At 45.2% G+C, this 25,934-nt stretch overlaps 2 protein-coding genes and 2 long non-coding RNA genes across 8 annotated transcripts; 3 read left to right on the top strand and 1 right to left on the bottom strand.

Annotated features, from left to right (window-relative positions):
- The first annotated feature begins 412 nt into the window (after positions 1-412).
- LOC120686589 lies at positions 413-2,827 on the top strand. The gene is made up of 2 exons (XM_039968799.1): positions 413-913; positions 2,115-2,827. The coding sequence occupies exons 1-2, from the start codon at positions 707-709 to the stop codon at positions 2,682-2,684; spliced, it is 777 nt and encodes a 258-aa protein (XP_039824733.1). The 5' UTR covers positions 413-706; the 3' UTR covers positions 2,685-2,827.
- A 2,889-nt stretch (positions 2,828-5,716) lies between these two features.
- On the bottom strand, positions 5,717-11,755 carry LOC120686843. 4 transcript variants are annotated; one of them, XR_005680413.1, is made up of 6 exons: positions 10,925-11,755; positions 10,463-10,805; positions 10,172-10,382; positions 10,011-10,097; positions 9,800-9,892; positions 5,717-6,061 (listed from the first exon to the last, which is right to left on the bottom strand). It is a non-coding gene; the product is annotated as an uncharacterized LOC120686843 (long non-coding RNA). The 4 variants fall into 4 exon arrangements; XR_005680411.1 differs by having other exon boundaries at positions 10,172-10,805; XR_005680414.1 differs by having other exon boundaries at positions 10,172-10,794.
- Positions 11,756-12,863: 1,108 nt separating this feature from the next.
- On the top strand, positions 12,864-14,989 carry LOC120686161. Of its 2 annotated transcripts, XR_005680017.1 has the most exons (5): positions 12,864-13,025; positions 13,126-13,651; positions 13,839-13,955; positions 14,042-14,085; positions 14,706-14,989. It is a non-coding gene; the product is annotated as an uncharacterized LOC120686161 (long non-coding RNA). The 2 variants fall into 2 exon arrangements; XR_005680016.1 differs by having other exon boundaries at positions 12,864-13,651.
- A 7,668-nt stretch (positions 14,990-22,657) lies between these two features.
- On the top strand, positions 22,658-24,344 carry LOC120686735 (F-box protein At5g07610-like). Its single transcript, XM_039968940.1, has one exon. It carries the CDS (start codon positions 22,826-22,828, stop codon positions 23,993-23,995), a length of 1,170 nt encoding a protein of 389 aa, XP_039824874.1. The 5' UTR covers positions 22,658-22,825; the 3' UTR covers positions 23,996-24,344.
- Positions 24,345-25,934: the final 1,590 nt, after the last annotated feature.

Raw genomic sequence — 25,934 nt, 5'->3', positions numbered from 1 at the left:
AACATCGCAGACGTCGGCGACCGCCCCCGACCATGCTCCTGCTCCTCGTGCCGGCGTGGACTCGTTCGACCTCAACTCACTGGTGCCGCCAGCCGAGAATTTCCCCCATCTGCATGCGTACGGCGCCTTCCTCCAGGGCCACGGGGAGGAAGGAGCTGGGCTCGACCATGGCTCTGTTTACCCTCCCCCTCGCGCACCGCGCACCCTGGGAGTGCCTCTCCTCGCTCCTGGGCTCGGCCGTGGCTGGGCAGCTCCGCCTGCACCGCGTGCTCGCCAACTTCACTTCGGCGCATCGTCATCGGCAGGAGGCAGCAGCGGCGGAGCCGGCGACGGCATGCTGCCATGGCCTGCATACGGTGGAGGCTCGTCGTATGGTGCAGACGGCGGCGGACGGGGGTGCGCGAAGGTCAGTTTGGCTGGTCGGCATCGTACGCGCTCGTTCTCATTGAACCGTGGCCGCGCGAGCTCGCGTGGTGGCCGGGGTGGCCGTGCAGCAAGGGGTGCTGGCCATCCTCAAGCTCCCGGCAACAACTACATCGGCGTCGATGAAGAAGAAGGATACAAAGAGGAGGTCGAGGACTTAGGCAGCTCCGGCAGCCCTCCGGTGAGCTATGACACTAGAGCGAATTGGAATGATCTGAATAATGGTTATTTGTTGCAATTGTGCTTAGAGCAAGTGCAAGCAGGCCATTATAATGGAAAGCAAATGAGTGGTGATGGGTACAAGGCTATATCCTATGGTTTTTATGCCAAAACTGGAAAGAAGCATGGTCGTGGGCAGCTAAAGAATCAAATTGGCATACTTAAGAGCACTTACTCTTTTTGGTGCTATTTACAAGCACACACTGGTTTAGGGAGGAAGCCAGATGGAACCATTGATGTTGATTCAGAATTCTGGTGTACGCACACAGAGGTATATTCCATACTTGTCTTAGTACTTGAATTTCCACCAAAAAGATGAACCCCTGCCTGATGGTTTTAATTAAAGTTTATGTCATGAACCCTATGCTTATGTTGATGTGTTAAGATTTGTGACTTTCCTTGAGTAAATTCTGAAAACGTCTCGTTACTGTTTGTTGGTGTATATTGTATTTTTGTTTTGACAATTATATTTGCTACATTATGCATTCAGGTGGTCAAGAATGTATTTCCATACATTTTTTCTTACTTTGCCTTGTTATTTAGCTTTGTTAAAAAAAACTGAAATTATGGTAATATTGTAACTGTAACTTAGCTGTATGTGTACATGCCTTGTTTATAGATTAGGTACAGATACATGACCTAACATTTCAGGAGAAAATTGCTTCTGCATTGCAAGTAATGGTGCTCAGAATAATGAGCTAACTGTAACTTAACTTGAAGATGAATGCTACTTCCTGAAATTGTATTTTGCCATGCAAGAGTCTGTCATAAGTTCTAGGATGACTTTTATCTGGAAAATATATAGCTGGCAACCACGTGCTTACATGCTTATCCATTTAGCTGAAAAAATTTGGATATTCTGTCAGGTTCATGTCACTAGCATGGTTCTTTCCTGCAAGGAAACTTTATTATGACTCCACATAACACTTGAATTTATGTGCAAACCTAGATCCTGGATCAATTCTGACTCAAATAGATAGAAATATTTATGTGTGTTGTTCAAATGAGCAATAGACAGCAATGGAGCTTTAATTCTGCATTAATAACCTGGAAGGAACAGCTAGCTAGCTACTAAGTCCCCGCTCTTTAATTCTGCATTAGTAACAGCTAGCTAGTTACTGAGAAAAGAGAGCTGGTAGGTCAGTCATCCAGCTACACTCCTGTAGGTGGATTGCATAAGCTGCTTATGATCAATGCATAAGCTGAGTGCATGCACTCCTGTTGGTTTAATTTGCTTTCAGCATCTGCATGTATTTTTTTTCAGAACAATGGTTAGCTGCCACTGAAGGAAAAACTTGCTATAATATGTCCTTCTATAATTTATCATGTTCATGTTTTGTGTTTAGGTTTTCTGATAATCATGCTATTCTGTAAACTTGCTAAGCATTTTGTCTTAGTACTTTCATACATATTTGATTGACACTGCCTTATTTGAACCAAAATAACTTATCTGTGCCTGTGCATTTGTACAGAACAAACCATATTTGAAGAAGTTAAGATGGGGTCCTCTAGGAAACTTGGATCTGCTAGAACAAATGTTCAGTTCTAGTACCATTGATGGAGGTGGTGCCTTTGTGCCTGGAGATAATTATGGTGCTGCCCAAGAAGGTGCTGAGGATGCATGGCCCAAAGAAGCAGAAGAAGAGGACTTTCAGGAAACACCAAGAAGTACTAGTAGTAGCCAAAAGAGTAGTGGCAAGAGGTCTATTGAGAGTACTACCAGCACTGGTGAAAGTCCAGTCAAGAAGAGCAAAAGCCCAATGGTTCGTTATGTGAGGGACTTGTCCATTACCTTCAAGGAGGCCGTGCAAATCAATAGTCAGGAAATGAAGAAACGAGCTAGTGACAAGGAGGCTTTTTCAGTGAGGAGGTGTCAGCAATTGGCTTTTGAGTGCGGTGTTGAGCAAACAAGTGAGGCTGTCTTTGCAATGGCCAAGATGTTCCAAGACCCCTTCCAAAGGGAGTTCTTTTGTGGCAACTTGACACCTGAGCTTAGGCTTAGTTACTTCAAGAAATGGTGCAGGGAACAGGGTTTGGAGTAGTTAGGATGGTACAATGAACCTATTATGCATGTCATGTGTTGGACAACTATATGTTTGTGCTGCCTGTGATGTGTTGGACCTTTTATTTGTGTTCATGTGCTGAATCTTCTAATATTATGCTAGCTATCTTACTGTTCTGACAATTCATATGACTCTGTGTGATGTTAATATTATTCTCATCTTGTATGTGTGTGTTTCTCCATTGGTACAAGTTCTGTTTTTTTTCCTATTTGTGTTTAATCAGGATGAGTCCAATGAACAAATGCATGTCGAAGAAGCTGACGGAGGAAGCACATCATCAAGCGAGGATGAGGTTATCTCCATGTGCCGCAAGAATTTGAAGATGGCTACATATTTTGTTGTGCAACTGGTACCTATCTTGGGTATGTACTCTGATAACCACTTTGTCAAACTACCACCTAGATCACTATTTGCCCCAGAAAGTGGTTTGCAATGGGTTCAGAGGATTTTAACCCGAGATAGTTCTTGCTACAAGATGTTTAGAGTTGAGAGACCATTATTTAATAGGCTGCATAATACTTTGGTGGAGTCATATGGTTTACAGTCAACAACAAAAATGTCATCTGTAGAGGCTCTGGCTATGTTTTTATGGATTCTTGGAGCACCACAGTCAGTTAGACAAGCAGAGGACCGTCTTATTAAATCTTTGGAGACAATAAGTCGGACATTTGATGCAATTCTGACTTGTGTCCTTAGATTAGCACCTGACATAATTAAACCAAAGGATCCGGAATTTTCTAAGGTGCATCCTAACCTAGAAAATCCAGATTTTTGGCCACATTTCAACAACTGCATAGGAGCAATAGATGGGACTCATGTTAAGGTTGTGGTGCCAAAGAGCAAGAGGATTCAATACTTGAACAGGCACAACGAAACCTCACAGAATGTGCTTGCAGTTTGTGATTTCGACATGAGATTTAACTTTGTGCTGTCAGGATGGCCTGGTTCAGCACATGACATGAGAGTGTTCAAAGATGCAATGACAACTCATGTTCACAAATTTCCACATCCACCACCAGGTAAACAAATGCAAATGTCTTACAACTCTTTCTGTCATTTCCATAATTGAACTATATGTCTCATTGTGTACCTGAATATGTAGGAAAGTATTATGTGGTTGATGCGGGGTACCCAAACCGCAAGGGCTACCTTTCACCATACAGATGTACGAGGTACCATGTGGAGCAATGGCAAAACGGTCCTCCGCCTCAAGGTATGAAAGAAACCTTTAACCATGCTCATTCAAGAGTTAGGAATGTCATAGAGAGGTCTTTTGGAGTATTGAAGACGAAATGGAGGATTTTATTGAAGCTGGCAAAATTTCCAGAAAAGAAGCAAACTAGAATAATTGTTGCTTGCATGACTCTTCATAATTTCATTCAGGAGAGCAAATTTGCGGATAGGGAGTTTGCTAAATGTGATGCTGATGCAAATTACAACCCAATGCCAACACAACATGAATCGGAATGGCCGGAAGATGAACCTCTTGTTGAAGATAGCAACATGAATGAGTTTTGTGATGAGTTGGCATATAATTTGTTTCATGGCTTGTAATATTATTTACATTCATTTCATGAAGGACTTGTATGTTTGTGTGAGAACATTACTTGTATGTTCCGAGTGAGACATGTGTATGGACAAATTTCATTTCATTAAACAGCAGCATGGCGCACAGCAGCACAGCACAGCACCACAGGCGCACAGCACAACAGCACCGAAGGGCTGGGCTGGGCGGAGCACAGCAGCCACACGGAGGCCACGGCGGAGCACAGGAGCACAGGATCTGGCAGGAAGAGAAGTTAGTTGGATCCAAATAATTGGGAAGGAAAAATAGCTCAAAATAGCTCTTGGATCCAAACATATCAACAGCTATTTTATTGGAGGGCTATTTGCTTGGGCTAAATAGCTCTAGCCCTTGGATCCAAACACGGCCATAGACTTTACAACCAGGTATGCCCCAACAAAGAGTGGTTAATACTAATAAAAAGGGTGTTCCGTCCCCCCACCTAATATCTAGTCTGCAATTTAATCTTTATTAATTTAGGTTGGTACCTACTTCAATTAAAGATGTATCAGCATTCCTACAATAAGAACAAACCTAATTAAGAAAATAAACTGAGCATAGGTGAAACATAAAGGAGCTCCTCATAAGGAAAAATATGAGTTCAGGGACCTGTCCTGCACTGTGCGCATTGTGATGATGAAGCAGATGAAACAATACACTGCACTGCTTCCTTCTCAAAAGAGTAGTGGCATCTGGTTAGCCTGCAAGTCCCGGATAATGCACCCCCCCCCCCACCCCCCCCCCCCCCCCTTTTCAGATCTTGTAATTAACAATTTAAGCAGGACCTGGCTGTCTCCGGATCTGGACAACGAGGAATGAGCTCATTTTCAACCAGCGACCACAAAGAACATCCACCTGTGGGCGGCCAAGTTTAATCATGAGCTTGCACAGGTTATCCATCAAGAGCAAAGTCACATTATGCTGCTGGGCTTAGTTCTCGCTCTTGTTTTTTATTCTTTCCTTTTTTTTTTGCTCTTCTCTACTGTTTTTACTCTGTGGCTTCTATAACATATATAATTAAATATGTAAACCTGTAGGACTGGTGTTGCCCCTCCTGTTTCATTTGAAACGAAGTTCTTTCCCCGAATTGAATCCATTTGCTCTTCTGCAAATCTGTAACATGACAGTTTCTTAATGGGCCAAAACTCATGGATGTTTATAACTGTGAAATTCAAGAACAGGCATTTTCCTGAAATCAAATGCCAAAAGGGGAGGCTTGTCGGCAACTTTGCAGCTAAAGGATCAATGAAACATGCACCCTGGCAATCTATTGTAGAAGAATTGTGTCATAATAATCTGGCACAGCCGCCGCATGCAACTTTGCAGCTAAAGGATCAATGAAACATGCACCCTGGCACAGCCGCCGCATGCAAGCAGACCTGTAGGCCGCCGCAACCGCCGCATGCTATACTCCAATGTGCACTCACGTATCACATATCACTATATAAAAACTGCAGGACGATGGCAGTTCAGACTTAATAAAAGGATACCACAAAATGATTATCGCATGTTGAGTTACCATCTACACTAAAAACAAACATCATTGACATCATCTACACAGCCTTAATTCATCGTCACAATGCTTGATGAATCCAAAATTCTACTGTGGATGGACCGTCACTTGACAAATACCACAACAGATGCTATCCCAATCACTTGACACTTATTTTGTCCCTAGCATTGAGCTGATCAGATATGAAGCCAGCAAGAATCCCACCAATGATTCCATCTCCATCAAACAAAACTGAAAGATATTCAGCAGATGTAGCTGATATGTGCTCGCCTCCAATAGCTGGGAAAAATAAAGTGAAGAAATATGTCAAGGATTACTCGAATCATGGCAAGATGAAAATAGCAAACGAAGTTCACAAGTCGTGCACAGGATAAGTAATTTCTGGAAAAAGTGACAAAGGCAAGACATCTGAGACACCACTAGGCAGTATGCATAATACTGTTGCATATGACCAGGAGAGAGCTGAAATCAGTTAAACAGAACAGAACAACAGGGTCAGAATAAACTGGTTAACTAGCAGAGCATAAATTACTACCACATTTTGCCTTTTTTGTTGTAACTCTTGCACGCCTCCTACATAGCGAAGGAAATACCACTGCTAGTCTGCTACATCATAATTCGATCAGAATTACTACTTTAACATGCTAGAAACTAAGGTTGTGTCCACAATCAGAATTTGACTATAATGAATAGCCAACTTTTTTCATTAAAAGAACATATTAACCAAACCAAATACAGGGAGGCAAGTTAATGATGGCAGTATATTGTAAAAAGGCATGCCAATGGTATATTTTTTAATCTGAATTATGGCTTGTTCAATCTGAACCAGAACCAGGCAAAAACAGGACCAATACAAGGGTGGCTTATTCACTGTAGTAACATGTAAATTTAAAATTTTAGTGCATTGAAAGCGATCGGGTGCTCTAGCCTAAGAGGGAGAGGGGGTGAATTAGGCACTCTAAAAACCTTAACCTATGGCTGCAACTAGTTTGCACAAAACTTAAACTAAATTAAGCTATCTAGATGTGCAACTATGGTTCACCTTAGTGTGAAACCCTCATCCCAAAAGAATTTTGCAACCTATAATCAATCCTAGCAAGATACTACACTAAGAAAGTAAAGGCACACAAGTTGCAATACGAAATGTGGAAGCTAAAGGAGAGGGATGAGAGGAAGCGAACTCTCGACACGAGGATATATCCTGTGGTTCGGTTTGCCACAAAGGCGCCCCCTACGTCCACGTTGTTGAAGCACTCACGATGAGTATCGCTTCCCGGCAATCAAGTCTCTTCCATGAACACAATCACGGTCACCTTGATCCCGATCTTCACTAAGAGAGATTGCCCACGAAGGAGGGGTCTCCGTCCCCCGCACAATGTCGTCGACGCCGCTCCACACCAAGCCGGAGGGTCGTTGACTTGCCGGCGAGTCACCAAGGCTCCAAGGAGGCCGGCGCACCAAGATACAATGTTGGTTCAACTTAGAACCACAACACAAGGATCTAAACCTTGCTTGATCACTCACTCAAGAGCTAACCTTGCACTAACACTCACAAAGATTGTGCTAAGGACTAAGGATTTGATCTTTATGCTCTTGGATGGCTTGGATGTGTTCTTGGGTGTGTGTAGGATGTCCAGCAACTCCAGCAAGCTCAAAATGGCCGGGGTGAGGCGTATATATAGGCCACCAACTCAAGAGAGCCGTTACTAGCCGTTGGCCAGTTTTCTGCGTAGGCATCGGAATTTTTGATGCATAGGGCATCGATTCTTCCGGTCACTCTGCGCTCTGAAGTAGCCATTGGCCTCTCTGACACTGTTGCAGCAACTTCAGGGACCATCGGATGAACCGATGCTATAGCGTCGGAACTTTCGGTGACATTTGATCTTCATATAGCCGTTACACCTTGCTGACGTCATTGCACCGACGCATTACTCCGATGGCCATTGGTTCATCCGGTGTTGAAGGCTTGGCTGCTGCACGCTTGACATCGTCTCTAGAACATGGTACATCAATTGCACCGATGCCTCTGAATGGACCGTCGGTTCAACCGGTGCTGCACTCTTTCTTCAGTTGATCTTCCCTTGATCTACAGAGGCGCTTAGACTTGCACCGGTGATAGGGCGTCAGATCTACAGAGGTGCTCATGCATCGGTTAAACTTGTGCCTCTGTTTTCTGCCGAACTCGTCCAATGCATCGCAGCGATCAATTGGATCCTTCAAATTTATTCTATCTCTGGATTTCCACTATGCTTTTACATCTCTACGGTGGATTGGACTTGTCATCTTGATGGTGGATTGGACTTGGCATCTCGACGATAGATTGGACATTGCGTCTTGACGATGAATTAGACATGTTGGCTCATATCCATGGGACCTAAAAACTCCTACAAGTGTGATCTCACAAACTCATTAGTCCCATTGATTATGTTGTCACTCAATCACCAAAATCACAAACAATGGCCTAAATGGTGCCATGTTCGTTACAATATGACTACTTAGTGACAAGTGCATTGTAGTTATTAGATGAGGAACTTTATAGTTATTAGATGAGGTGAGTGCTTTGTAGTTTGATGAATATATTGAAGTCTTCCTCATATTACCAAAAATATAAGTACCCACTTGCAAGCTGTGTGAGAGAGGTAGATAGATAGGAAAATAACTTGAGCGAAAAATGGTTCATTATATTCCAAATAAATGGATTATATTGCCAAGATGCCGATCCGCCTCGTGTTCTCTCCCCCTAACCATGCATTGTTAATTGCCTAGATTTTTCATCTCTAAAAATTTTGCATTCATCCATGACTAGTTGATGGATCAATCTTGTTATTAGCACAACTACTAGACGTTGATTTATGCGGTTATTGGGATTATGAAATTCCATGACCAAAATTTCTGGCTCTTTTACTGAATTTATGAGAACAAATTAGCCACGATACGAGGGCCATAGATGGATCTATCGCCTTTACCAGCAAGGAAGGAATTATCTTTTCCTTTAATTTGTGGATGTGATCAATTGTATTCTCCTGTTATGAGATGAGTAATCACGTGGAGGGATAATAAATAAGCTATTGATTGATGCATGGGCAAGGAAACAGTTGAAACAGTGAAAATGTGGTCCTTTCATAGGTCATCTCATGATCGTCATGGAAACTGCTAGAAAAAAATGTCTGATGCCTTGTTCTTTGGTAGTTGATGAATTTATCTTGATAGCAAAAAGGGATCTTTTATTTTGGGTTCGTGGTGCATTGATGTATCTGACGAGATGATGAAATTAACGGAGACATAGGATTCAATTTCAATTTCAGGGACCATCGGATGAACCGATGCTACAGCGTCGGAACTTCCGGTGACACTTGATCTTCATATAGCCGTTACACCTTGCTGACATTATTGCACTGACGCATTGCTTCGATGGCCATCGGTTCATCCGGTGCTGAAGGCTTGGCTGCTGCACACTTGACATCGTCTCTGGAACATGGTACATCGATTTCACCGATGCCTCTGAATGGACAGTCGGTTCAACCGGTGCCGCACTCTTTCTTCAGTTGATCTTTTCTTGATCTCCAGAGGCGCTCAGACTTGCACCGATGACAGGGCATCGAATTTTCCGACAACCATCGGATGCACCGATGCTCATGCATCGGTTAAACCGGTGCCTCTGTTTTCTGCCGAATTCATCCAATGCATCGCAGCGATCAATTGGATCCTTCAAATTTATTCTATCTCTGGATTTCCACTATGCTTTTACATCTCTACGGTGGATTGGACTTGTCATCTTGATGGTGGATTGGACTTGGCATCTCGATGATAGATTGGACATTGCGTCTTGACGATGAATTAGACATGTTGACTCATATCCATGGGACCTAAAAACTCCTACAAGTGTGATCTCACAAACTCATTAGTCCCATTGATTATATTGTCACTCAATCACCAAAATCACAAACAATGGCCTAAATGGGGCCATGTTCCTTACATGCATGTTGTATTCAGAAGCCAAGAGCCCAAGATACTAACCTCACGAACTGCGGTGCCAACAAAATCACCTTTTTCATCATCTAGCTTCCCAGCTGGAAGCTCCAACAAGAATTTCCCAATAGGAACTCTTACCTGGAATTTTGATAGCAGCTATGGGTGAATTTGCTTACTAAATATCAAACCATGCGCTATAAATCATGGTTACCTTGTCTTTCAAGAAGCAAATAAACAGAGTAGGGTAGAGACTGACCTTGTCTTTCAAGTCATCATGCAACTCCAAGCTCTTCAATGCTGCTACCGGAGCTGTTAATCTTTATGATGTCCAAGTAAGATGAACCTGCAGAATTTAAAAGTTAGTATGTTTTTAATTTGAAATGAACAAACCAATTAAAAAAGGTAGTAAATTACAACCTGATTCTCTAAGCCAATCCTAGAAGCAAATCAAACCTTCCACAGTGTTGCCTGACAGCCTAGTTCTATGGTCAGAGATGATTCGGCCTCCTGTACTGAAAGCGGATTCAGAAGTACCGTTGATGCAGGCGCAGCCAATACATCCCAGGCCATACGTGCTACAATCGGGTACTTTGTTGTGTGCATCTTCCACCAGTGCAAGATATCGAAGCTGTCATCGTCACATGGAAATAGATCATCATGAAGATATCTGTCGAGTTTCCCAGTGACTTGATTGCTTTCAGCACTTACATGTGTACTCCAATCAGCCCAGTGACCTTTTAATGAAGATGCAGTGCCATTTCCTTGAGTAGAAGACTGCAAGGACTCTCCCATTTCAGATGAGTAACCATTGAACAAACTTCTTATAGCTCTTTCTACTTTAGCAATATGAACACTGGCTGTGTCTCCAAAAGCTTGCTTTAAGCGAAAATCAACAAACCAAAACTTGAACCGTGGATCATGTATTACTGGTATGCAATTAGATAAGTATGATATCATCCAATATTTAGCAAATTTGTTCTTCATTCGATGAACCATCGATGCAACAGTTTTGTTTCCACTTGATTCTTCCGATTCCAATGCTACTTTCACACTCCAAATTTCATGAAAGTAAAGAGAGATGTCAGTGGAAAGAATGGCATGAAAGCCAGACAATCACATTGATTAGATAGTGATAAAGCATGGCATGGAAGCTAGTCTAGTTATTATTACCAGGATTATCCATTGATATTGTTTGATCATCCAAGTTTGGCGATAGCGATGTGGAACGGGATGGGGACCTCTCTGGAGCATGTGGTGCCAATACAGGACTTGTCGGGCTATGTGATGTCGACCTTGGCCCCATCACCACAGGTGACACAACCAACCTCATCATTGGAGAACCAGTCACTAGCGGAGACCTTATCACCAGCGGAGACACTTGTTTGTTTCCCACCATTGGAGGCTTGAACCGCTTTGCAGGCCTCCTTGATATAGTTGTATATCATAAACTTTCATATTTGCTGGAACAATTAGGTAACTTCATCTTTATAGCATAGAGACAAATAAAATCCTAGATAAGCTTCCAGTTGCATTTACCAAAGATATTGTAGTGCTTGGTTGTATTTTTCTACAATCTTTGTGTAGCAGTAATCTGTCAGATCATGACTATTATGTTCCAAAGCAGGCTGCACACTTGCATGACTATTATCCTAGATCGGGAATGCTACTCAAGAACTGTACACTTGCAGGCTGGCAGCAGCTGCTGATGGAAAATCGGAAAGGTTTGTTTCAAAGCTCATAAATTTATCTACAGTAATTCTTCATGAACTTGTACATGGTATTTTCTTGGTCCACGAATTGTTTGAAAGTTCTTTTTAACTCTTTGCATCTTTTCCTACTGCAATTGCTCACACTAGCACACCATTCATCTAGAGGACACAGAAGGACTAAGTAACGATTCTTCGCCAGCTGCACAGGACCACAGAAAACTAACCTATCATGCTTCCAATGGATCCTCAAAAATTCTGTAAACTGCGCATTGTCATATATATATATATATATATATATATATATATATATATATATATAAATTAAATCTAGGATCTCAAAAATCTAGAGAAAGAATCCACCCATCTAAGAACCCACGCATCCACAATCTGACTTGCCTGTTCTTGAACCGGTAATGGCGGCGCGGGTCCGGAGGGCATGGCGGCGCCATGAATCAGAGGCGGCCGTGCTTCGGCTTGGTGCGCACGGGACGACGCGGGTACAGATGCTAGGGTAGCCGCGCGGACTGCAGGGGAGGGAGGAAGGGACATGGCCGGCGCGCAGTGCAGGGAGGTAGGAAGGGAGGGCGGCGCTGCGGATTTTGTAGAGCTCTGCATCGTCGGAGTGAGGGAGGGGGCGGCGCGGACTGCAGGAGGGAGGGAAGAGGCGGCGCGGACTGCAGGAGTCGGGAGGGAGGGACGGGGCGGCGGCGGTGGCGCGCAAGGCGCGATGCCGATGGTCTGCTCGTCGCCCCCGAGCCCCCGATGCACAGAGAAGGAAAAGGAAGGAGGGATGGCCTGCAGAACCCACTAGGCTTAGCGGGCTACACATTTGAGGCCCATTTGCAAAATACGGGCTGTGGCAGGTGTTTGGAATGGTGCTTTTGTAGGACGACGGTTGCAGGCAACCAGGCCGGCCCACACCTGCCTACATCCTGACACAAAATCAATATGAGATTGTTTCATCATGAAAGGGCAGCACACGCTATGCCAAAATACAACAAAGGAGACATCATATTAGGCGACATGGAAATTAACCGCACCACCAAAAAACTTTTAGTGACACGTCCGAACCAGCCGTGTCACCTATATACCAGCTACAGCCGAGGAAGCTCAAATCGCATCACCTACACTCGTCACCAAAACGGACCTCAACACTCGGTGACGAGTATTGGAAACCAGCATCACCAATAATGCAGCACAATAGTGACGTAGTTTCTTCCGTCCGCGTCATCAATGTGACCTGTTTGGATTTATATACGCAGGCAGAGTAGAAACTATATGGACAACCTGGGCCTGGGCCGCCACGGCCTTTCAGCTGGCCCAAAATAGGTGCTCTAGCCGCCACCTCTCTTCACGCTAGAGCCGCCCCATCTCCACGCCCTAGCGCCGCCGGTGAGAGAGGAATGGAAGGGAGCGCTGCCGCTGCCTAGCGCCTTTGCCCCACCCTCCTCTCCAAATCGCCTCCTCCTCCCAGCCTTCTCGAGATCTCCACGCTGTAGATCCATGGAGGGGAGGCCGCGGACGAGGTCAGAGCGCCGACCTCATCCACGCGCTCACCTTCGGTACACCGAGGGCATGCCCCCACTTCCCTCTCGCGCGCGGCCTCTCCTCCGTATCTCCCGTCTCACCCCGTGCAGCTTCTGTTGCTTGGCGTGCTTGCAGATGTGGACGAGTTCTACAGCTTGTGTGACCCAGCTCAACCGAATCGGATCCTAGGCTTGGAGTTGGTAACCGTCGAATTCAATTATTGTCTTGTCTGCGTGATGCTGCTCCTGTGCGTGTGGGCTGACGAATTCGTTATTTCTTAGATGATAACTAGGCATGCATGGTTGCAAATCGTTATTTCTTTGTCAGCTTGGTCAAAGGTGGGAGGTGTGCATGAGAGAGGGGCCGCATGCTCATTAGTTCAATCATATATGTGGAACAGACTTTAAAGAATTTTGATCTGAATTGAGTGCTCCATGTCCTGTTGTTTTGCAGCCCAATGATTCGATTCATTTCTGAGATAGGTGGAATAGTAAGATTGTTTTCCTTTCAAGAAAAGAACTGGTGGAAGTAATAGATCAATGTTGTTCTATTTGGTAGCTTATGGGTCTTGGTCTGTGCACAGATGTCATCATACATACTTCTCCAGCGTGGAATGAACACTATAAGGCAATTATAAGGTGCTGAGTACACAAACAGGGAGGTAAATACTATTCCAAAAATATGAGAATGCTATGTGCCTCATGCTTATACTTCTCCAGCCCTGGCTGCCTGCTAGTGCTAACTCAATGTCTTCTCCTTTTATTCCCAAAGCCGAACTTTGACATACTTAACTTGTCTTCCTTTGTGTCGCTGCTTAGCTTAAAAGCATGACCTTGCTGTCTCTGCAGAGTTATGCTGTGAGAGGCAAACTGATGATGAGGGCAGTGCCTCCAATCCATGCCAGCTTCCATCCAGCATTTCCTCAACACTCAAGCTTTCAAGATGCAAACGGGAAGAAACAAACTGTGAGTGGGTTTTCCCTGTCTCGCAAGGAGTTTGCTATGCATGTCTGTTTACTATGCTTGACTCTAGCATTGATACTTTTTTTCAGGTTGCTTGCTATCAAAGAAAGCAAGCTCCACATATATAAGCCAAGTAAGCCACCTACTTCTGATTTTGTAATGGGCAAAATGTTCATTGCCACTTCATTATTGATTATTAGTCTAGTACTTGATTACTATGTGAAGCAACTTTTTGTCACAGTAATTAAGTGCCCTATTAATTGACGTAATAGCCTGCAGCTTGCCTGCTCACTTTCGAATTGATAAGGCCACAGTTTACCCATGCTCTAGTTAAGAAATTTGATCATTTTGTTTCTGTGTAGAAATTCCCAAAAGAATCTGCTGAATCCTTGGCTTTTTGAGGACTATATCTGCATTTGCTTGATCTTCTGTCCCTTGTGGCATTGTAGATTCAAAACTTGTTTATTGTGCTCTTCAGAGTATTTTGTTCACTGTTTTTACTGCTACTGTTGATGCTTCCATACCTTCCTTAAACTAAATAGAAATAAACCTTGCTAGCAGTTTTCATAAGATGTTAAGCAAGTCTCCATTAAAGCTAAGGTTGAAATCATTTCTATGCAAATTCAATATGTACATGCTAAACACATCTCGCTGGCCCTAGCTCAAATAGTACATGCTTGTTCTTTTGAACCCTCGTTCTTTTGTCGTATATCGTAAAATATCAGAAATGATAGATTATGTGATTACTTGCAGGAAGGTATGCTTCTGGACTTCTGGATCGAAACTATCAGATGATCCAGTAAGTAGTATTCACCAACATGGCTCAAAGTGAAAAGACAAGGTTTAGTTCTTGTAGAACGCCATTGGGTTCAGCTTATGTATTAGTTCATATAAGTAGTGTTAGGAACCGCTGGAAAATAAGGTAGCAGAATAGAGGAGGCCCTGTGATGTATGTATGAGCACAGATGTATGCACATATGTATGTGTGATCAGAGGATGAACTATATATGATGTGTATGTGGCCTAGTTTTTGTTAATTCCTGTCACCTATTTTTATTTTATTTTTTATTTTTTTAATTCGTCATAGGAGACGCTAGTTGCCAATCCGCGTCTCCAATGACCCAACATCGGAGACGCGGGAGTAGTGAGGCGCGTTACTGTTAATCCTTATAGGTGACGCGGATAATTAACACACGCGTCTCCGATAAGAGGTCATCGGTGACGCAAGAAATCCGCGTCACCGATGTGATTTACATCGGTGACGAAAATTTGGTGACGCTAATTTTTTTCGTCATCGATGAGAGTTTTTCTGTGTCTCCAATAAGGGTTTCTGGCATAGTGACATGGCATCTGATACATTAAAGGTGCGAGTCCGTCATGGACAAACAAAAAGGGGATAATATCGGTGCACCTAATATTTGAAAATTTAACTACTTTGATTCAGGGGGGTTGTTAACTTTGACAAAAAGAAAAGATCCAATGCTAAAATTGTTGGGGTGAATACATTACAATATCAGTCTGGTGTGGAAGGAAGCATAAGAACGAAATGACAAGTTTAGTACCCACTCTAAACTCGTCAGGCCTTATGTGAGACGTACCTACTAGGAACTTAGCAAGCTCCCCTTGAAAGTATGGACGTTAGGCCAGTCAACAAAGTTGGAGAACTGCAACAGTTTCCTCATCACTACCCCAAGTATAACGTCGACAACATCCTTTAGGAATTGCTAACAATTGAGGCGCCTAACGATCTTGGGATGTGAACTATCTGAGAGTCATAGCATCCAGGACACCCAACGGCATTCAGAGATATGAGAAACGATGCCACAACAATTTAAATCCATATTCCTAGTGCCTCCATTTCCTATCAGAATAAACTGCATAATGTCTCTTGCCATTCTCGCCCTTCTCCATATTCTCTCTAAAAGTTTTAAGATGATGAGCTAGAAGATAACCGGTGGATATGTGATATGACTACTCCCCAACTACATGAAGACAATGGGTAATATAGGCCAGTGCTCTAAGTTCACTTACTAAAGTATAATGATAGGTGGAACCTTTGTACCCCCATTAATATTTACTGAATAACTAAATCATATTCAGACGGCTACACCACTTGAAGGATGACATTTTACCCATTTATGCAAAAGCAAACAAGGCAATAAGTGTGGCCACGTGCATATACTGAAACTTCGTGACCCAGAGGCAAACGCGCCCATGTGGAGAGGCTTGCCTAAGAAAGACACAAATATTTGGAGTCACGAGCGCGGGTGCGCATGAAGGCATCGCAGAAGCTCCACATTCTCTCCATGCAAGTGGGTCTAGGTATTGTTCTTCCTCCTCCTCGCGACGGGGGTGGGAGGTGGGGGGGGGGGTGCGCCAACGGCGAGGTTGCCACCAGCCGGGGTCGATGCGTCAATTTTTGAGTTTTGGGTTTCCAGGGTTGGGGACGGTTTCCATAGCCTGAGGCTATATAGAAGGGGGAGGTCGGGGGCGGTGGTGGCGATTCTGCCGGTAGTGGAGGCGAGCGGTGGGGGAGCGCCACCGGTTGGGTGAGGCTAGACCTCCGGTGGGCGGTGGCTGGTGGCGGGGGTAAGAAGAAGCCTGGGTTGAAGGACGGCAGCACATTGGTGGGCAGGCGGGAGCCGCCGGAGACAGAGGAGGCGATGGTGGTGGGGCGAGCACGTCATAGGCCATCGTGGGCCTTCTGCGACCTCTCACGTCCCAGTCACACGCATTGCTCATGACAGGACCCTAAGAAAGAGGGTTTCTCCCATGCAATTCGTACAAACAACCATTTTGTTCATATTCATGTCTGTAAAAGCTAGCTGAAAAGATAAAAATATAAAAAAGTACAAAATGTGTAGGAAACCTTGGAATAGAATAAACAATTGAATTGAATTGTAGTACTTGAAGAGTAAAATTTAACAGATGCAATCCATTTGGGGGGGGGGTTGCGAGGAAATAGAAAATTATAAACAATTCAAAGTAACAATACAAAACTAAAAACTAAAGAAAAACGATTGAATATATGGCGCATAGTAAAGAGATAAATAACATAAAAAAATTTACAATTTTGAAAAAAATATTATTGCATGCATCACCACACCATTTAAAAGAAAGAATAAAAAAGAGATAATTCTTTTCTGAAAAGAAAAAAATAGATAAGTCTCACATGATACGAAATGGAGTGACGGAGAAGAAGCATTGTTGTCCACACGAGCCAGCCCACCAAGTCCAACTGCCGGGCCTCTGGCGGACACTCCAGCCAAACACGGCTCAATATGCACGTTGACTTGCGTTCCAGCCCATCTAGTTGACTGCCATGGTGGCCCAAACGCACATTCAATTGCGATTTTTTTCTTTTTTATATTTAAAAAAATCAAAATTTTCTTCCGGTGATCTGCATTGATGGCACATTTCTGACTGGAAGGTATAAATGTCAGATACTCACCGCAATCGGTGTAGATTATAACAACCAAATAGTTCCGCTCGCATTTGCATTTGTTGAGAATGAGAACATAGACAGTTGGTATTGGTTCCTTGAACGAGTGAAGGTTCATGTTGTTGCTGCACGTCCAGATGTGTGCCTTATTAGTGATAGGTATGTAGGTCTGCTGCAATCAATACTAAAATTGCAATGTGGAACTGCGACAACGCCTCCATTGTGGCCCGATGTCCAAAACAGGTGGTGCATTAGGCATATGGGTGCAAACTTGTATGACCACTTCAAGAACAAGGATCTTAAGAACCTGTTTAAGAGGTTGTGCACCCAAAATCAACAGAGAAAATTCAATGCATTATGGCAGATGCTTCATCAGTTGACTGCAGAGCTAGTGAAGGTAAGAGCATCAGGAGCAGGCACGAGTCAGGCTGCAGAGGCTAGGGATTCAATTGAGAGGCCATTTTCACACTGGATTCGAGGTGCACCTAAGGAGAAATGGTCATTTCTTTATGATACCAACGGAATACGGTATGGTATTCAGACAATGAACCATGCAGAGTATTTCAATATGGTTATACATTCTTGTCGTGCCTTTCCTCTTGTGGGAATTGTTGAGTTCATCATGTATGGGTGCATGAAGTATTTCAGAGAGCATTACACGGCTCCAAGCATAAACATCAGCAACCCCCAAATTCAGTTTTGCAAAAGAGTGACACAATATATGCAAGAGAAGATTGAAAAGGCCAAACTGCACCGCGACATATCGACAGGTACAATGGAGCATAGATTTGAGGTTCTATGCAAGGATAGAAGTGGTCGTGGTATCCGTAGAGATAGAGTGGTACAGGAGAGTTTGATTACAGTAGATGGCAAAGCCTTCTGCTCCTGCATGAAGCCTAAGTTATTGCATTTGCCATGCTCCCATCACATTGCGGCATGTGCAGAGTCTGGGTTGCAGCCAGGAGTATTTGTTTCACCTTACTTCAGTAAGGAAGCAGCTGTATCCACCTGGGGACATGAAGTATATGGGATTGGAATAGTGGGACCTTTCATTCAGGATAATGAGGATAAGATGTTTATTCCTGATCCAGCCACTAAGAAAGTCAAAGGCCGCCGTCAGACACGTCGTATTCGGAATGATATGGACGAGTCCGAAGCAAGCAAGGCACAAAAGCGTTGCAGCCAATGTGGAGAATTGGGTCACAACTACAAGAAGTGTCCTCAGAATGCACTTCACGATGCTGCTGACGTCGGTCCTTCCAGAAATCCCAGAGATGGAGCACCTCCTACGTTCAGACGACCATCGGCGAGAATTGCTCATGGAAGGCACTCGGTGTCATGATCCACCAGTGTGCAGTTTGTACCTATATACTAATCGTGCGTAGAGTTTGTATCGAACATATCTGTAATATGTAGTAATCGTGCGTCGAGTTTGTATGGAACATATCTGTAATGTATAAATATCGTACATGGAGTTTGTATCGAACCTATCTATAATATGTAGTAATCGTGCGTGGAGTTTGTATCGAACCTATCTGTAATGTATAAATATCGTGCGTCCAGTTTGTATGGAACATATATGTACCTATGTGTTCTCATATATTTTTGAATGCAGGTATGGAGATGGACTCCTTGCTAGACCCAGTTATCGACTCGAGCCACAGGTCTTTCTTTGCAGCAGTTGAGCACCGAGCCCTAGAGGTGCTACATCCTCGTCCACCTGGGGAGGCGATCTCTATACACCACGATTGGGTTGACAGGTATGTAATGAAATATTATTGTTTATCACTTATGTATTCGTCGGTATTCTTTTATTTCGACAATTTTGTTTATTGCAGGTTACATGAGTCCGGTCTACTGACTTTAGGTTGTCTTGTCGAGGGTGGGCCTGTTCAGCTCGACCGATACCTCCTGACGGCGCTCGTTGACAGATGGAGTCCGGAGATACACACGTTCCACCTCCCGTGTGGGGAGATGACTCCTACACTGCAGGACGTGGCCTACCTCCTCGGCCTCCCTATCGTCGGGGAGGCTGTAGGTCCACGTGTGGTGACGGCCTCATGGAAGGATGACCTAGAGGCCCGTTTTGCCCTGTTTGACTGCGTGGAAGAAGCAGGTCCGATCAACCCGCACCCGCGAGCAGCAGGTCCTTCGAAGACCTGGTTCCTACAGTTTACAATACGTATTCATTGCATATTTAAGTTTAATTGTTACAATTCACATGTTGCATTGTCAGTTCAAACCATTAATCTTAATTGTTTATGCAGCCTACCCTGTTGGCTGCGGATGCCGACGAGTACAGTGTGACCAGATCGCTGGAGGCGTACCTACTTTGGTTGTTTGGTTACATCATGTTCAACAACACTCATGGCAACTCGGTCGATAGGATTCTCCTTCCGTATGCACGGGAGATTGCGGATGGGGACGAGGACGTACCGCCCTACAGCTGAGGTGAGGCGGTACTTGCAGCCACTTACCGTGGACTCTGCGACGGCTGCATGAAGACATATGGGAACGCTATCCTGGCGGGGTGCCCACTACTGCTACAACTTTGGTCGTACGAGAGGCTAGCCGTTGGTCGGCCTATCATCAGCCGCGAGCCTTACCACGAGGCCATGTACGGCGACGAGGAGGACGACAGGCCCACTATGGGAACTCTCTGGATCTGGCGTCAGGTACGTTCGCAACAAATCTAATTTTGTTATTCATTGTTACATGATGCATTAGCGCACTTTTAATTTTACTTATTCGGACTGCAGAGGTCCTGAGCGCATGCATAGATTAGACGCGCATATCCTGAGTTTGTTTCGGAGCTTGACATGCTGACGCCCGAGGACGTTGTCTGGGAGCCTTACAGCCCAGAGGCTGTGGCTACCCGTGCACCAGCAGGCCTGTCTTCGCACTGCTCCGCGAATGCGAGCCTATGGTTTACTACAGCCGTCCTGGTTTACGACATCGCGGTTGAGGCATATTGCCCCTGGAGAGTCAGGAGACAGTTTGGGCAGCGCCAGGAGTTTCCGGTGCCCACCGCGTTGGAGCGTGTCAGTCGGCAGGACCACATGTAATTATGAATGAACTTGGCTCATACATTCGTGTCGAATCTAACGATTCTTCGTGGTCCACTTTTGTAGGTTGTCAAAGAGTGGCTTGCCGTGCTCTGATGATTGGCTCACCAAGATGAAGCCGTGGGTGGACCAATGGGAACATGCAGACGAGCACTTGGTCCATCCAACAGGACCACACACAGACAGCTCCTTTAGGGCTTACCTAACCTGGTACTTACCCCGGACTCGGGCTCGTCTGATTTATGTTGACACTCACCCGTAGCCACACCAGACGAGGCCTCAGGATGGCTATGCCCGGCACCACGTGGAGCGTGGAGGCACTAGCTGGCGCGGTGAGTCTCTTGATCATATTTGCATATATATATTAATATTCATAAGATAATTCATGTGTTTCTCACTATTCCTTTACTGAATGGATGCAGTTTCGTCTTTGCAACATGATGGAGACGGACTGCTCGACTTACCTGACGAGGGTACGTGCCGGATCCCCAATGACCCAGTTTGAGCAGACAGAGGCATGGTTGAGGCAGCGTGACCAGTTGCGTTCAGTACTGCACAACTTGGGAAGCCGTGTGCAGTACGAAGACAGCCACGGGTCATCCCAGGCCTTGTCGTCGTTCCCGTGTCCGGCGACCGTGCACGGGCCAACGTTGCAGTACTACACAACTGCAGGTAACGTAGATATTTCTTTAAAATTAGATCAAGTGTTGCTACATATTTACTAATATCACAAACAAGATACGATCCAGCTACTGCATTCGCCCATACTGGAATGTTTACAGGGGCACCACCAGTTGGCGGACCGTATCCAGGGATGGTACCGGGGCCACAGATACCGGCCTACACAGGTTAGTTTATGTTTCGTATTTCGGTTTCTACATGTCATGATGAAATACACGAGCGTACGCTAACATCCGCATTTTATGCGTAGAATTCTACCTCGATGCGGGCGCCGAACCTTCTTCCTCCTTTCGACCTGGTACAAAACACTCTCTCAATACACTCACTAATTTACCACGCAACATATGTTGGTTTACGTTTATATGTTATGCAGGGTTTGTTTCGAGTACGTTCGTTCCAGATAACGAGGGCGTCACCTTAGACGAACTCGACAGCTTGACTCCAGACTCACCTGGCGCGCACGGTGACCCCGATGTCTTGGGGTATTCACAGCTAGGAGGAGCACCACTTGGGATTAGAACTGAATGAAAGTTACTTTAATGTGCATCTCATACACCTCTGGCCGCATCTATATCTTACAAGAACTTTGTAAGAATCCAATGATATTAGGATGATTCACTAGTTCACATACTCTCATGTATATCTTCCGACATTCTAGCAGGTGTCCCTTTACATCTTGCGTTGTAATACCTCGAAATAATGTGAAATCTTTAAACTCTACTACTTTGGACAACACCATCTCTATCGTACCATCCGCTAATGGATCCAACTTCTTAATGATAACAAGATGGGTCATGATATCAAGTATTATACTAGATTTTTCTTCGGTCTATGAAATTCCTACACAATTGGAGGCAGCCATTGACTTATGCTGCAATATCAATAAGGTACTGTCATAATTCTATTCTAATTCATAATTAATTTAAAAACAAATCTGTAATAGTACTGAAATTGTAATAATAAATGAGTGTTCTAAAGCACCAAATCTAATTCAACTAATCCGCTAATTAAATTAAGTTGTTATACAATATCAATGGATTCATGCGGAAGTTACCGGTAGATCACAAGTGCGCAATTCGGCAGAACTTTGCCGCTTTTCTTCTCCTCACTCCTCTCTTTTTTTCTGAATTTTTTGTACAATTTTTAGGCTCAAATAAGAAGGGAATGGAGGCCAGGGCTTATATAGGGTGGGAGACCCCCGTCGCCCGGGGGGGCGACAGGCCCCTGTCGCCCGTTGCGGGGGGGGAGGGGGGGGCGACAGGCCTCTCCCTCCACACACCCCCGGTCAAGTACCTCTTTGCAAATTTTAAAAAAAATTACATTAAGGTCATGTCGCCCGTTGCTTCGGCGACAGGACCCCTGTCGCCCCCCGACCAGAGTATATTTTCGAAATTTTTCGAAACGGATATATATTTTTGAAATTTTGATTTTTTTAATATAAAAAAGAAATAGACGCTATTCAATTGACTACTGCGGCCCAGCCCATCTAGAGAACACAATCCAAGTGCCATGGCCCAGTCCATTTCTGTCTTGCAATCGGCGGCGGCCGGCGAGGCGGCGACCGACGGACCCAGGCTTCCTATCGTCGCCGGAATCCATGTGCGGCTGGCTCTCCCATTCCTCCCCTCTCTACTCCCATCCACCCCCGCGCCCTCGCCGCTGGTAGATCGCCCCCCGCGGAGCCGATGCCCGGGAGGACGCGCTTCTCCGACCTCCACGACGACCTCGTTGCCGCCGTCCTCGCCCGCCTCCCTCTCCGCCAGGTCGCCCGCGCGCGGCTCGTGTGCAGACGGTGGCATGCCCTCACCGCGTACCACAGCTTCCTCCGCAGCACCGCCTCGCGGCAGACTGCCGCCGGGTTCTTCGTCAACGACCACCTCAGCGTCAGGGCCGACTACGTCCCTTTTCCCCACGGCTGCTCGACGGCCGCCGAGAACGGCCCCGCACCGGACCTCTCCTTCATCCCCAGTGCCGCCTTGCCTGGGCATCCACAGCGCGGCGTCCATGTCTCCGGCTCCTGCAACGGGCTCCTGCTCCTCTGGTGCCCGCTCCACCGCCCGGCGGGGCACTACGCCTGCAACCCGCTGACCAGGGAGCTCGCCCGGATCCCGGTGGGGGAGGGGCTGCGCAGCCTCAACCTCGCCTTCGACCCCTCGGTGTCGCCGCACTACAAGGTGGTCGGGTTCGGGCACATGTCGGACATCCATGTCTACTCCTCCGAGACAAGGTCCTGGGGAGCGGCCGTCTACCACGACCGCTCCCTCTTCTCCGGCCTCCGCTCCGTACGCGGAGTCTTCTGGAACGGCTCGATGGTGTGGACGGTGGGGCATTCCCTGGTCCAATTTGTTCTGGAAGGGGGGCATCTGAAGACGATACCCATGCCGCCCAAGAGGAAGGAAGGGTGGTTCTGCACCTACATCGGGGAGTCGGCCGGGCATCTTCAGATGATTGGCTACACGAAGGAGGAGAAGCTCACTGCCTGCTTCGAAATCCTGGAGATGCAGCGTGGTCGGTCCGAGTGGTCGCATCTGTACCGTGTTGATCTTGGTCGGGTGAAAGAACTGCATCCTGAGATTGAATGGCCGACATGGGATACCCGGTCGGAGGAGCACAAGGTGATTGGGTACCTTGCGCTTTCGCCGGTCTGTGTCATCCGAGGAACCGGGGAGGCTGGGAAACATGGGGTCTTGATTTTCAGCATACCAGGAAGGATCATGTTGTACGACATGAAGGACCAGAGGATTTCAGTTGTCGGAGAAGTTAGGAGCTCTGCTACGGAACTGCGCTCCCTGTGCCACTTCGAGCATCCTTGGTATTACTTCTATGCTTACAGTCCTAGCTTGTTTACTTTGTAGTCATTACTTGCTTTGACAAGGATGTATCATGTATGTGGTCCTTTTGTGTTATAATGGTATCTTCAGATGCCCTCAAAAAAGATGGTAGTGTCGCTACTCCCTTGAAAAGATAGAGACAGGGGAAGAGATAAATCAGAAATGTTAACCAGCAAACTCTCCTTTTGCTGACAACTTTTTGCTCACTAGCATTTTATCTGCTAGTGGGAGCTCAAATGTTTACCAATTAAATCTAGAAAAAACAGTAGGATATCCTGCACACTGCAGCAGTGTTTAGTAGGACGATAATAATAAGCTAGTATCATGTGCTGTGGTCCCAGTGGTAAGCAAGGATCAAGGAAACAACAGACAACCATTGGAATCAAGTGAATTTCATGATTCAATCTTTTAGCAGTTGGATTCATTAGCTAGGTATCTGGGTAGGAATATGAAGATTGGAATATTTATGACAGACAGATACATAATATTTTTTAGAGTTACAGGGCTTAAACGCCCCAGTCTTAATGCAAGCAGAGTGACGGTCAGAACGTTTGCAGCACAGGTTTTGACAGTAAAAATTCTGCTAAACAGAGCAACTTCTCAACTCTCAGCTATCCTATTGCAATGTCATCTGGACGCTGAGCACCAAGCTCTCAGACGTTCACGGCTCCATTGACCCCGCAGCCGCACCCCCCCCCCCCCCCCAACCCCCACCCCCACCCCAAATCCAGAAACTGCTTCAGGAGAGGTTGGAGATGTTGTCTGAACCACAGCAGAGCTTCAAGTTGATCCACTTGCCTGTTGTTGTCTTCTCTCAACAGATGCTCTTGCTCGGCTCCTGTTCCATTTCCCAGTCAGAGCCGTGCTCTTTCAGGAAGAGGACCAGCACTTGTTGTAGGCAATTCCCTAACCAGTAATCCCCCCAGTAGAGTTTGCAGATCTTCTGACTTTCCAGACAGTGATCGGTTCTGCAGCATTTCTGCTGGGCATAAAATTCTCTAGTTTTGAATACGACCAGCTATTCGGTGGAGAAGAGTCTGCACATTTTTACAGCATCCATTCTGAAAACAAAGAGAGTTTCTTAGCTTCCTGAAGCCCCACAGGGAAGCAGATGTGAAATTGTTGCTACAGTATGTCTTACTAAGCCAACTTTGAAATCAGATTCATAGTCATCTCCAAAACTGATACCTAAAATAACAGAGATATGAGCGTGGCTAGATTAATTACTACACAGTCAAAGAAAAAGTGGTGAGCATGTTTCATCCAAAGTCTCTTCTTTACTAACATTATCCCTAGTCAAAACTTTATTCTGGGATAGCAACCATAAAAAGAATTGTATTTTGGTGGAACTTTTAGTGACCATACAGCAGGAAGAAAGACAGGGTATAATGACTGGGAAGAATATGAACCATTGCAGTTGAAACTCCAATTCATATATAGCATCCTCTTCATCGCTAAACTGAATAGTGGGCGGGAGCTGCACCACCTCCCACTGTTGCAACAACCTAGTCTCTACAGTCCTCCTGATTGTGCATTTCAGATTGATGCCCCCAAAGATCATACACGGTATTATTTCTCATAAACTAGAACAGAAAGATCCCAAAGTTGAACTGCTATGCTAGAAGATATAATTGCTACTATTACTCTATTAGCAGTTGAAACCGTGCTTTCGTAACTGAAGGTAGTTGAATTGGTCTTCGACAGTAGCATATGCTGCAATTGGTTGCCATATGGTGTGTTGGTCAATTGGTTAGAATGTTCCTATGAGCCAGATTGAGCATTATTTAGCAGATGGTGTCATGGTGACTATGGGCCGGGTAACCGGTGTCATGGATGCGGAATACATCATGACTCTGGCGCAGAATGCTGCAACAGTACTTATGGTGTATGGGAGAACACTGCAAGTTTGGTACTCCAGGGACTACGTATAGAGCAGTTGGTGCGAATTTCATATATACTGCTT

This window comes from Panicum virgatum, chromosome 8N (assembly GCF_016808335.1).
Source record: "Panicum virgatum strain AP13 chromosome 8N, P.virgatum_v5, whole genome shotgun sequence".
Classification (NCBI taxonomy): domain Eukaryota; kingdom Viridiplantae; phylum Streptophyta; class Magnoliopsida; order Poales; family Poaceae; genus Panicum; species Panicum virgatum.
This window is presented reverse-complemented; position numbering and strand designations above follow the sequence as displayed.

Bases quoted from the DNA above. Each gene is read 5' to 3' on its own strand.
- LOC120686589 (XM_039968799.1), top strand. From the start codon at position 707: ATGAGTGGTGATGGGTACAAGGCTATATCCTATGGTTTTTATGCCAAA. The intron at 914-2,114 runs GTATATTCCATA...GCATTTGTACAG, and splicing joins TCTGGTGTACGCACACAGAG to AACAAACCATATTTGAAGAA.
- LOC120686735 (XM_039968940.1), top strand. From the start codon at position 22,826: ATGCCCGGGAGGACGCGCTTCTCCGACCTCCACGACGACCTCGTTGCC.